The 12,519-nt window shown below is 39.0% G+C and overlaps 1 protein-coding gene across 2 annotated transcripts in view; it reads right to left on the minus strand.

Annotated features, from left to right (window-relative positions):
* Positions 1-1,792: 1,792 nt before the first annotated feature.
* Positions 1,793-12,519, minus strand: part of GPM6B (glycoprotein M6B) — a 30,524-nt gene continuing 19,797 nt past the window's right edge. Inside the window, exons 4-8 of one of the 2 annotated variants that reach the window (XM_010078791.1) lie at positions 10,223-10,379; positions 6,894-7,065; positions 4,900-4,973; positions 4,536-4,601; positions 1,793-2,234 (exon numbers count right to left, since the gene is read on the minus strand). In XM_010078791.1, coding sequence (XP_010077093.1) covers positions 2,085-2,234; positions 4,536-4,601; positions 4,900-4,973; positions 6,894-7,065; positions 10,223-10,379 — 619 coding nt within the window. In that variant the 3' untranslated portion in view covers positions 1,793-2,084. Of the gene's footprint in view, positions 2,235-3,579; positions 3,849-4,535; positions 4,602-4,899; positions 4,974-6,893; positions 7,066-10,222; positions 10,380-12,519 lie in introns of those variants that run through there. The other variant, XM_010078799.1, reaches the window with a different exon arrangement.

Genomic DNA, 12,519 nt, shown 5'->3' on the forward strand with positions numbered 1-12,519 from the left:
GAGAGTGATTTGGTAGCTAGTCTAACTTTACATGCTGCTTAATTTGGTGTTGCAGCAATGCTGGCATTGACAAAATTTCTGAGTGACTCCTGTTTGATGTCAGGAATGGGATGGATAGTGCTTGTTGCATTATGCTGGCCTGGAACAACGACCACTACTTCATGCTAGAAAAACTCGCTGACTTACCATGCTGAAGCGTACACCTACAGGGCACCCTTTCCCTCCCTGTACTGGAGCAAAGGGATAGATACTACTGAACAAAACGTGTTTAAATTCAGATAGAGATAAAGCCTAGAGATGCACTAGTCAGGAGCAGCTGTAGGTCTGTTTTCAAATAAGCGTACACAAGTGTTGTCTATTATCTACAAATATTTATTTTAACACTTGGATGTAACTACAGGAAGCCCTTGGCACTGATAGAAAATATTCACTGTTAGGTTACAAAAATTTATACATAGCAAAATTTAATGCTCTTTACATAAAAATATTAGACTACTTAAACAAAACTTCAAAAACTCCCAGTAATAGCTACACTGAATTAGAAAAGAATTAGGCTTTAAGACACTGCCTCCATTATTACCCTTATGCAAACACTGGGCTAGAACATCACCTGCATTGCTGTAGAAATGTCTCCTTCATGCAACAGGTAAGAACATACACTAGGCTATTTTGTCATACTTGCTCTACATCAATCAACTTTGCCCCTTTCTTGAAACTGTCAAATTAGACTTCAATATTAACAAAAACAAAATTATATTTGAAGTTAATACCCCCCAAAATGCCTCTTCTCTTAATACTGACTTGAAGAAATTTGTGCTTCCTTTGATTTATATTCAGCAAACAGTCAAAACTATCAAACCACACGTCAGCTTAACATGGGTATGACTCAAATATTTAATTTTTTCAAAATGACTGATGTATTTTACTTTTTCCCCCCCCAACATTTATATATATATATATCATATAGAATAAACACCAAATATACCATCACTAATACTCAAGATATCACTGAATGCATCTGAAAAAAAACATTAATTAGAAGGCAGACTTCTATGGGAAATGACTTTTAAATGGCACCAGTTTGTTTGGTTTTTTTTTTTCTGAACACCACGTTTTCTTAATGTGCTAATTAATTTGTAAAAAGGAAAACACATAAGCACTGACTATAAATTTGCTAAGCACCAAGATAGAGAAAGGTGGACATCCTGTATTCTGTTTTATGGCTGTAATTTTTATTGGTTGTGTAAAACTCTGCAAACTTCCTCATCTGCTCATTTGGAATAGTCAGATCAGTGTCATTTTAATAAGGTAACACTTTTCACTTACTTAAAATGTAGGATAATGGTCTCCTGCCACTATATAAATGCTAAGACATTTATAGAAAATAAATATTAAGGCAAAGCTGACATTTATTTTCAAAGAAGGGGATCATTATCCAGATCCAGGGATCTACATTCCATTAAATAGTTAGTTAGTAAAAAGATTAAAACTTGGGACATCTGCTCAACACTCACGTAAGCACAGGAGCATGACTGCTTCATTATAAAAAAGTGTGGCACAAAAGTAGCGTGCTGTTCCTACGGCCTGGCCCTGTTGCAACTTAGGAACTGCTGCAACTGTGCTGTCACGTAAGCACGGGCTGTCAGAACTCTTATCTGGCCACAGTTTCATTTGGTATCTAAACTGAGATACTAAATCACACACACTGCACACGTGCCTTTACCTACGGTCTGTACAGAAATCTACTGCCTGCTGGTTTGGAGCACCTGCCACGGTTTTGTGCAGGACGTCATGCTGTAGAACAAATACTAAATAAGAAAAGTCTCAAAGAATAATAATTTGGTCATTTATTGTGAAGTGTTGCCTTTTAAAATGCCTGGAATAAAACCTCCATTCTCTGTATGAAAGGATGGAAGATTACCCATGGGAAGATTTCCCTACGAATGTGTACCAGGAGCTGGAATGTGAAGCTTTTGCACTTCCCTCTAATTTTGTTTGGTAGACACACATCTGTACTGCAGAGCAGCTATTTGTTGATTTGTCAGAGCTACAGAATTCTTCTGCTGAATTACTGTGGCAGACATTTATGTGTAAGAATTGAGTTGCTCTTTTGACCGAGACTGGATATCCTGAAGCTCCTGCTCTTCTTTTGCTTTGATATCTTGGTAGGCCTGCATTTTGCTTGCATCCTTTAAGTAGGCCCAGTTAGAAGACAGTATCATGAGGAAGTGGATCTGGAAGAGAAGGGTGAGCATGATGGCTAGTGAGCATGTCAAGAGGCAAAGCAAGCTGCTAGTTAGATTAATAGACGCTTTTTTTAAAATAACGACCAAAAAAAAGTTATTCTACGTTAATAAGCATTCTGTTATTAAAACAAGCACAGAGGCTATTTTCAAAGATCTCTAGAATTTGGCATGCTAATACTTAAGCTGGTTATTCACAATTTAGAGAAAGTTAGTATAACAGTAATAAAATGAGCTACAAAGTTGTACGGAATGGGGGGAAGCGGGAAAATAGTTTGGTACGTGGCAATATATGTAATCTCTAAACTACGAGGTGCTCAGAAGAACTGGTTTCTAAGGTTGTGGTGTTTATGCACATCCAAGCCCAGATCCTGGTAATTCTTTTCCCACAACAAGCAGATGAGAATTCTACCCTCCCCCTGGAAAAACCTGAAACTGTAAACAGTTTTATTTATGTGAACAAGGCTACATTAACATACTGAAAAATTAAACAACAAAACATGAGTCCAAAACTAAGCAAAAGCATGCAATCTCTGGGTTAAGAAGTCTTAATTGTATATTTTTGTAACTACATTTTAACCTTCCATTGTCCAACCTCAGGTAAAGAGTTTTGTATCATATATAGCAACTGGTTCTTTTTATAATTATTATTATTATTGTGTGGAGTTTTTCTAGTTTGTGCATTCATCTCTTCCCTACTTCATGCAAAAAATCTACATCTGAAAACAATGATTCACTTCTTTTTTTTTTCTAATCCCAACAGTGTAAAAAGGTCTCTATGACCTATGCATGGTTTTGCTTCCCGTGCAGTCATACTTACAGTTTTGAGATCTGGCTACTGAGAAATCAGTTACTAAAGTGCAAGCCATACAAGAGCCGAAGCTATTTATACGCTGTTTCTTACTAGTTCAGGGTCCGAAAAAAAGACTGATTGTTTTACGCAGAGCTAACACAAGGATATATTTCCTGCCAGAGAGAGCGTGATTTGGCAATTAGTTAAAAATTAAGTAAAAGAAAATAATCAACTTTATCAGCCGTGCACTGTAAATACAAGCCAACTAAATTCATAGTACCTGGGCTTCTGATTACTGCCAAAAGAGACTGGCACTACTTTACTATTCTTTTCCTTTTGTATGGTATATGTTTTGTATGCTCGGGGGGTTGTATTTGGTGCTCAGAATGAGGAATTAATTAATAATTCTGACCCTGAACTATTCCAGTATTTGTTTGAGAGATGACTGTTAGAAAGGTGGAGACCTGAAATGGAAACATCCCATTTTCGAGAAGGATGTTTTATAAACACCCCTACAGTAACTGAATCCTCTCGACATGAAAAAATAGCCAGATCTCATCCACATCACAGTTCATATACAAGAAGTCATTTTATTAATCTGACAAGCTAAATGATGCTTACTGAAGCTATTTACAATTACTGTAACAAAACTCAGAAAGCTAGACTTTTAGCCTAGGGTGTCAGTGGTATTTCAGGCTACACAATGCAGCTCTTTACTGGGCTTATACAATTTAGAATTTAGTGCAGCAATCTTCCCGACTCTTAAACTTCAAAACAGCATAGTTATATGTGGTAGCCATCATGTAGATCAGCTGGTGGAAGAGAACAAAATACAGGAGAGTAAGATACAACAAGGTGACGGCTCAAGCCCACACAGGCAACTGTCGATACTTTCACAACAGACGTTATTCTTCCAGGGTGAAGATGCAAGATAAATAACTTGCCATTTATCCGGAGATGATAACCTACATACAGGCCTAAGGCTATTTCACGAAAAATAGTGACTGTTACACCTGGGTTTGGCTGACACGAGGTTACAAGATGGCAGCAAGAGGAAGGCGTTAGACATATGAAGCAAATCATGTTGTTAACGTCCCTTTTTCCAACTGCTACCTGTAATTGGCATTGCAGAGCTGGACTAGTCAAACTGTCTGGCTCCAGACAAAAAAAATGACGAGGTTACAAGTGACTGATCAAATAAACTACAGAAATGAAAAGAAATAGCAGATGTAAAAACCGTGAGCAGAAGCAGGATTTTCAAAAGACGTGCAAAGAATTTTACTCTAAGGATGGAACAGGTGGGTTAAGATGACTTCTTGAAGGAAAAGTTGAGGACCTGACCTGTAATGACTAAACCATAGCAGCAAATAATGGTGATTACAGCTTGCCTTCTTTAATGTCTAGTATCTCTATTTTAAGATACACAAAATTTAAACTTAAAGCATCTTAAGCCTGAAAGGAACACATTACACAATAAAACAACAAAAAGTACTACCCACCAGTGCTATGACAGTGGCACCAGCTCCAGCACAAGCCACAATGAACAGGTGGTAAGACATGTAGAACTAGAGAAAAAACATTGAAGTGATTGAGGATAGCATAAAATGCATTTCAACTGTTTTAGAGAATAAGGATAGTAAAACTGTCATTGTAGGAAGGTACTCAAAGCTTTAGAAAATAGAAATATTCTGAAATAATTTTCATTTTCTGTATGACCTAACACAGAGTAATTTCAGTGTTCCATTTAAATCAGTCTCTTTCTACTATTAGTATTAGTTTTCCCCAAAAACTTTCATCAAGTTATTCATTACACTGTGCTCAAGTGACCTGGAGGCAAAAGCTGCACCCAGGTTGTTTCTGTACCTCATTCGTGTTGCAGATATTCTCTAAAATCGGGCCACAGGCTTTGCCAGGTACAGCATTCCAAGGGATAATACCTGAAATACCACAGCAAAAGAAACCACTCATTTTAGCAATCAGCACACATTTTCTGTTCCTCTCTCATCTTTTCCACCCACTTGCCAGTTGTGTTCCCATTCTGGGCATCCGCCCGTTGACCAGCACAGCTTTGAGTTGGCAGGAGGAATTAAACCGACTCACTCAAGTTGTGCTTTCTCCCTGTACAGAGGACTGCTGCCAAGACATGTTCTCAGATGTGGTTTTCCCATATGGCAGACAAATGGTTGGTTGGGTTTTTGCACTTCAGGTCCAGCCACATACTGCCTACTCCCCCACTGAAAGGGATAATCTGCATCTCAGAGGTACTTGGCACCTTTCAGGATGGCACTTGCTAGATTAAGTTCTATTTGAACAAGTAACTACTGTAGAAGAGCATTAATATGGAGCTAGAGGGAAGAATTACAGAAGGATTTTCTCCTGGTTTAGTTTCAGTAAGTAAAAAAGCGTTATGTGAACACCACTACAAGAAAACTCAGTCTGCAATGTACTCCCAATTACTTTTCTTACACGACTGAAAATCTGACAAGTCAATAGGATCTAGAAGGTTTTAAAAAACCTAAACTTTCAGGCCCTTAACAGATGTAGAGCCATTGGCAAAAAGCCATTTAAAACAGGGGGAAAAAAGTTTGTCTCCTCCATACAACTTGCATTTCAAACTCAGCTGGTTGGAATTAGCAACTCTTGTAAGGGGCAGGTCACTGAAACTATCTCAGGATGGAAGGGCTTTCAAAACTTTTACAGGATTTACTTGAAAGCCAGCTTCTTCCCTGCAACTGCCATGACCCTTGAAGCCTTTTAGCTACCACTTCCACCCAAAAATGTGAGGAAAGTTCAGTGACACAAGTCACCTGTTGAGCTGCTCTCTCCTGTCACTCATTGAAACCCAAAATGATTTTACTGACCAGAGGAACAGCCCAGCCATATAGGGTGCTTGTACAGCTGCAAAACAACCAGGAGAAGCAGAAAAGTGGAGGAACACATCTTCCCCCTGCACTCCTAGGCTTTGCTGCTGAAGAAAACATCTTCCCAGCCTCTTGCTGACAGTTGCTAAAATAGGATGCAAACATTTAACTGATTTGGAACTTCTTGCTTTTAAAATTAGTAAATCTTATCTTCTCCTACTGGACTTACAACCCAGACAGGAAAGCAACACCAAGCTTTCTTAATTTTTCAACTCTGAATCTGTTTTCTCAGCTCTGAATGACTCAGTCCAAAGAAAGAAACACCTAGAAAATGCTAGCTAAAGTGAAGCCAAAAGTAATGCTGACAAAAGCTCTTCTGCACAAGGGAAACTCAAAAGATTAAATTCAAGAAAAACTCACCTTGAGAAATGAACTATTTGAAAAGCCTGACCCTATTTTAAGCTATTGTCTCACTCCTCTGCCACCTGCACCCCCCTTGGATTTCTGTGTGTGCTCAGAAAGCAGTATTAATTAATGAATAGATAAGGCAGACTCCTGATTGCAGGTTTTTTGGTCTTCTAACTGAAAGTAATTGTGAGAGCAAAGTTCAGGTGTTAATTTCGTATTTAAACATAAAAACAGCTTTTTGAAAGGAAAGAATATATGCATATGGGGGTTCAAAAATCAGAATCTAGTTATCTATTTCTCAGCGCTGTTTCTAAGCAGTTTATTTTGAGGCTGATCTATTTTTACACCTAATATTATAGTACTGGGAACCGCTACAAAATCATTTTAGATAAATGACTTCCCAGTTCAGTTAAATTGATTGCATCTGTTAAGAGATCAGTGCAATCTGAATTAATTAGAAAAGTAATAGCACATTCTGAGATACAAGATGCTTTTGCATTTGGTTCGTTTGATAAGACTGAGACAAAACTACTGAAGACAGACCAAGGAGAAAGGATAAAAGCATTTAATCAGGATTAAAATGAGTACCGTATTGCCTGATATCCACGCAGATCTGGTCCCCTGGAACTGTCACGTTTGTCTGAAGAGATTTGATGACTTCGCAAGTTGACCATATGTTATAGAACATAAAGACAGGCACAGCAGAGAAGCCGAAGACCCCGAGCCAGGCCACTCCAAGCACATAGGTGAGGAAAACAAACTGGGCAGAGAAAACACAAGCACTTCACGTTTGTTCTTTGAAAAGAATTCTTGAATTTTCCTTAAAAATGCTTCAAAATAATTGTTAAGCATAATTTCAGAAATCAAGTAATAAACCATTTGATTTCCAAGCACAAATAAAATCGGTATTCTCATTGCTTACAAATGTTTTGGTAGTTTAAATGCTACTGAGAAAGTAATTCAGACATTTCCTTTTTCATTAGCCTGCTTGAGTAAACAGCTCACCCTCCTGGAAGAGCAGTCCATTAATTTCTCAAGAATCTCAGCTAAGCAGGGATGCTGGTTGTAGGCTAAAACCAATAACTTCCAACAAAAATCAATTTAAGGAGTTTTTTAATTAACTGTAACATACTAGCATTTCTAATGAACTTGCAAATCAAAACAATACAGCGAATCAGTGTTTGTTCACAGAGCTCTCTTGTGCTCCCTGATTTATTGAAATCAATTGTGAATGTAACATTTGAGAATACCTATTTTTGAACAGACCGCGACTCTTACTGCAGACCAGAAAGATTTAACTGATCTAACACACGTTGCCAAGAAGAAAATTAGTTACTTCACCTTAGGGAATCATGGATTTTCCATTGAAATTTGCTGGTTTGGGTTTGCTCTTCTTTAAAAAAGAAAAAATTATTATGCGCATTTTCTTTGGTAAGATTATAAGGTATGGCACTCATTGCTTTGGGAATCTCCAGCTTCCCCCTCCCACTGGACCTCTTCCCTTTTCCTTCTTCTTCTAAGTTTTAAAGTGAAACAGTAGCTCTGGCATCAGTTTCTAGCTCCCTTCTCCTGATGAGACTGGGATTTGGATCATACTTGGGAAGCAGGGGAATGCTGTCATATCTTGTGTGTGCCCTTTTATTTAACTGCAGGTGGACTGGAAAGGCTTTACTTCAAGTAAACCACTGATTTGAAACTTGTGTTGTGTGCCAGAGAAGAACAGTAAGGATGGGAAAGGCTCTGAGGGGGTAGGTTGTCTCAGCCTGATCCAGAATTGACAGACTGAACTAATGCTGCAGTGGTGCCATTTTGCATCCTCACAGGTTTTTTGTCAAGATGCGCAGAACAACGCCACAAACGTTGAGCAATTGGTTCAGTTTTACACTCAACAAAGGCAGTGTGCATGGGGAGGTGTAGGTGCTTGCAAAACCAAGGCCCTTAAAAACCCAGCTAGCCTTTAATTTTATACACAACAGAACTGAAATACCCTATTTTGTAGTAGTTCCATACACCACACCTGAATGTTTTATGCAAGAATTGAGAATTCTCTCTTTGGATTTTGGTAAAGACCAAGTGGACCACTTTAAAGGTTTTCTATAGATACACTCACTATACACAAAATGTGGGTTTCCATACATATGTGGAAGTGTGCATGAGACAATGTACACAAAGCCTTTAACTCCTAAATTAGCCAGGAAAAAACACAGTCACTCTCACATTTAATGTGATAACTATAGGAAATGTCTATTCGGCATTACCACAGACAACACAAATAATTTAGGCAAGCTGGCAGTCTGTCTTCTGTAATAACCTTATGCACGATGGATGGAAGGGTCTGCTTTTCAGGGCCTCACTTGGTCATGTAGCAGAAGAAGTAAAGGAGCTCTTGATCAAAGAGGCCAAAAAAACCCAAAACCAACAACAACAAAAAAAATCACTATGTCCAAAAGCTTGTTGTCTGTACCCAGCTGCAGCCACTATTCTCTCAAGATATTTTATCTCCTTGTAAACCTTGTTCTAACCCAGATGTTTCAAGCAGCTCTACCATGACCCAGTGGCATACAGACATTTTTACGCCATGACTGTCACCCCTAACCACTGATGTGTCTTACCAGAGCTCCAAGCCATTACTCCACTGCTAAACTCTCTCCTTCATTGTGTGGACAAATATAGGCAAACATGAAAACATGTTTTTCTGTCATGTGTCACACTGGTATTTGTATAAGCAGCTGACAATCATGTGCCTGCAACTACTCAACTGCACAAGCAATTGTGTGCACTACTGAGATGCATATATGTGTATGTCTCTAGTGTATTTTGGATCTTTGGGAAACACTGCTATAGATCTAATTTTGTCCCTTGGTGGAGATCATACTGGCTAGAAAAGAGTGAGCAAATAACTGCTTAACTGGAAAATGACAGGATGTCTTATTTTTATTAGGTCTTGAAAAATTCACTAAGTATCCAGCAGCACAGTGGAAAACTGTTAACCCTCTTGAAAATAAACACGCATCTCCTTTATATTTAACCATCTGAAAGTACATATTTTTTAAGTACAGGATATAGTTTGTATATTAAAATGCAACAATCACATCAAAAGCCTCTTCTCTTTTCACCCACACTTTCCCGTGGGCGATCTGTCATACTGCTTAGCTTCCTCTGTAACTATGAGCTTTGAATTCAGATTTTCAGAAATGGCTTTGAAATTCTGTCTCAGAAACATAGTTATGTTTCTGTTCTTGCAGAGTGCGCCCTAGGGGCCAACGTGGGTGAGAATCTGAAGTTTTATTTTTAGTTAAGCTTTGTTTAAAATGTTGTTCTAATACAGAAGTATACTGAAGGGACGATGGCTTGTAACTTATGGCTTTAAGTGTTTCAGCTCTGTGAAGAAGACTCATTATTGTATCTGTAAAAGCAAGAGAGGAATACTTGATTCAAGTGCAAAGATGTTCCAAAGCTTCATTCATTACTATTTGTCTGAAGGATCCAGACATCCTCAAGCAGAATTGACTATGGAAGGAAGAGGCATTAGTTTGTTATTTAAATAGCTCTGCAAACTACAGTCTGCCTTTAAGCATCACTAGTGTACTCCACGTCTAAAAGCACATATTTAATTTTGTTTCGCATTGAGCATTTTAAAATTACAGTCTCTATCAACTTAGTTTAGACCAGTAGGATTAACTTTATGACAGGGGAGGCCACGGTAGCACCCCAACAGTCCATCTGCAGAATTTGCATTTGACAAAGCATCCTCGAAGTTCAAAGAAGGACCAGCCACAGGGATTGACTCTGACCACCCACAAGGAGTTAAACAAAGAACGCAGCAATATACTGTGGTTCAAAAACACAGGAGTCAAACCAAGCCCAACAGGTTTTAGCAAGCGAAGACAATTGTTCCAGTTTCTATTGCTACTCACCATTCCACTGATGCAGCGACCACAAGCTGTTGTTTTGAACTCTCCATGCAGCTCCTTCACAGCACTTGTTGTATAAAAACCTTCTGCCAAAAGGATTATTCCATACAAGAAGAAAAATGATGCAATGCCATAAATTACATACTGCATTAGCTGTATTCTAAAATTGAAAAGAAAAAAGAAAATATCATTAGATTTCAGTCCTACAAAAACAAAGTCAGACCTCCAAAATCATAATAGGTATGAGACAACTCCTTTTCTAGATATACAGTTCAAGGCTCCTTAAGGCATTTTAAGCAAGCAGGCTGCAGGAGAGCACAGGTATGAGTATCCCACTTCTACAGGTAAGCAATACTGATGTGCATTAGTCTTGCATCTGCTTGAGTATTCCCTGTTTGTGCTGCAGTTCTTACACTGACTGCTATTAGTCACCCGTTTGAAGCCTCAATTTCATGCCTCCACGATAGAGATTTTTCTTCTCCTGTTATTGATTGTGACACCTAACTTGGGGAACACCTGACAGGCACAACATAGTGAGAGTAGTTTCAAATGGCAAAGGCTGGAGCTGAACTACCAGGTTCCGTGGCAATTCCTTTGGCTTAGGGGAAGAAAGTAGTCCCCAAAAATCACCATTTCTACCTGTAAAATCCAGTTAATGTACATTTGAAAAAAACTGCAAATTCAGTGATAATCCTCTGATACAAAACTCAGCAAACATGCAGTGAATTCTCCTGAGGAGGAATGGTTTGCTCTACAGGCTAGGAGGGTACTTCCAAGTGAGCAACTACTTTCAGTGCCTTATGTCACAGCACTGTTGAACTCGTAATTAAATTTTTAAAAACTGAAAAAAAACATTCAGGAAATGCTTCCATTTCAGGTACTCTGGAACTGTCCAGAGGAAGACGACTGCAGGACACATGGCATAGGCACTTCCCTCAGATATGATTTGAGAAGGTTTTTGATTCCTTAAAAATCTGCCATTTGCAATGACACTCTTATAGTATTTTTCCTCTGACTAGAATAGGCAAATGAAAAGAATAAACCTGACTGTTTTGGAAGACCAGAATGCTGTATTTTTCATACGACATTTCTTCTGGTCTCCAAAAGTCATACTTTGTTATTAGCACAACTTAGAACTTACGCCTTCTTAAAAGTAATTTAATTGTTGGGATGGTTATTCTGGATGAAACCATTCACAGAACAGAGGGATTAATTTTATACATCCATACTGCCAGTTTTCTAAGGCTAAAGCTATTTTCCCTCAAATGTTTTTTTCAATTCTCACCACTCTCCACTAAGTAGCTGCTAGCATACATGTACATCTCCAAGGAGCATCTGAATGTTTTAGTTTAATGTAAAGAAAACTGATTACTACCATTTATACAGTTAAATGTTATCCAGACAGATAGCACATCCCTTGTATCAAAAGGGGATATTGCTAATTTAAAATTACATGTGGGAAGTGTTATGTTTATTTTCCAAACTGATTAAAAATAACAGGATAAATCTGTTGCACCTGTGCTGTAAAGCATGAAAAAATTAAGTCATCATTTGAGAGAGCACAGGAGAATTCATTTCACTGTCATTAATAGTCTAGGTTGAACTTGATGCCTGTTACCAGAAATTAGTAACATGAAACCTGGGTAAAAATCCATTCCACAAAGGGTGCCCTACTAGTATACTTCTAATTTATTTTATGTCTCCTTGGCCTTAAGTTCTTTACCCCTTTCTAGCACCTCTTCTCCCTTGCCTAGTTAGACCTCCACAGAGACAAAGACCTCAACTGCTTCGGCAGGAATTACACATTTCCCCAGCTGCTGATGCGACTTGACAAGAAACGCTGTCAACAATTCTACAAAATTTAAAACATGCTGCCTCTTATGGCTACTTCTGCAATTTCTTCTATTTTGCTCACATGCAGACCGATACAAGCACAAGGATGTTTTGTTAGTCAGTCATTGAAGAATAGCTGCTTAGTTTCTTGCTAAATTTTGTGGGTAACTGCCGGGTCCCTGGGGCTCATGCACTGGAGCTGGGGATGTGGTGCCTGGCCGAGGTGGAAGGCACTCGGGGGGCACACGGGACCCCAATGGGGTGCAGTCCCAGTGCTGTATGGCAGGTCTGGGCACAGCAGGTCTGCAAGAGGGAGAAGCCGGCGCTCCCAAGGGACAGGGAGGGGACAGCTTTGGAAGTCTCGGGCGCAGTGCATGCACACTGGCCCATGAGCACGTGCCACAGGGGCCCCCCCTTCGCAGACATGTGGCCTGTCCAGGGACCCCTGCCCAGAGCCCTCAGGCAGC

The sequence above is a fragment of the Pterocles gutturalis genome, unplaced genomic scaffold (assembly GCF_000699245.1).
Source record: "Pterocles gutturalis isolate BGI_N339 unplaced genomic scaffold, ASM69924v1 scaffold5736, whole genome shotgun sequence".
Taxonomy (NCBI): Eukaryota; Metazoa; Chordata; class Aves; order Pterocliformes; family Pteroclidae; genus Pterocles; species Pterocles gutturalis.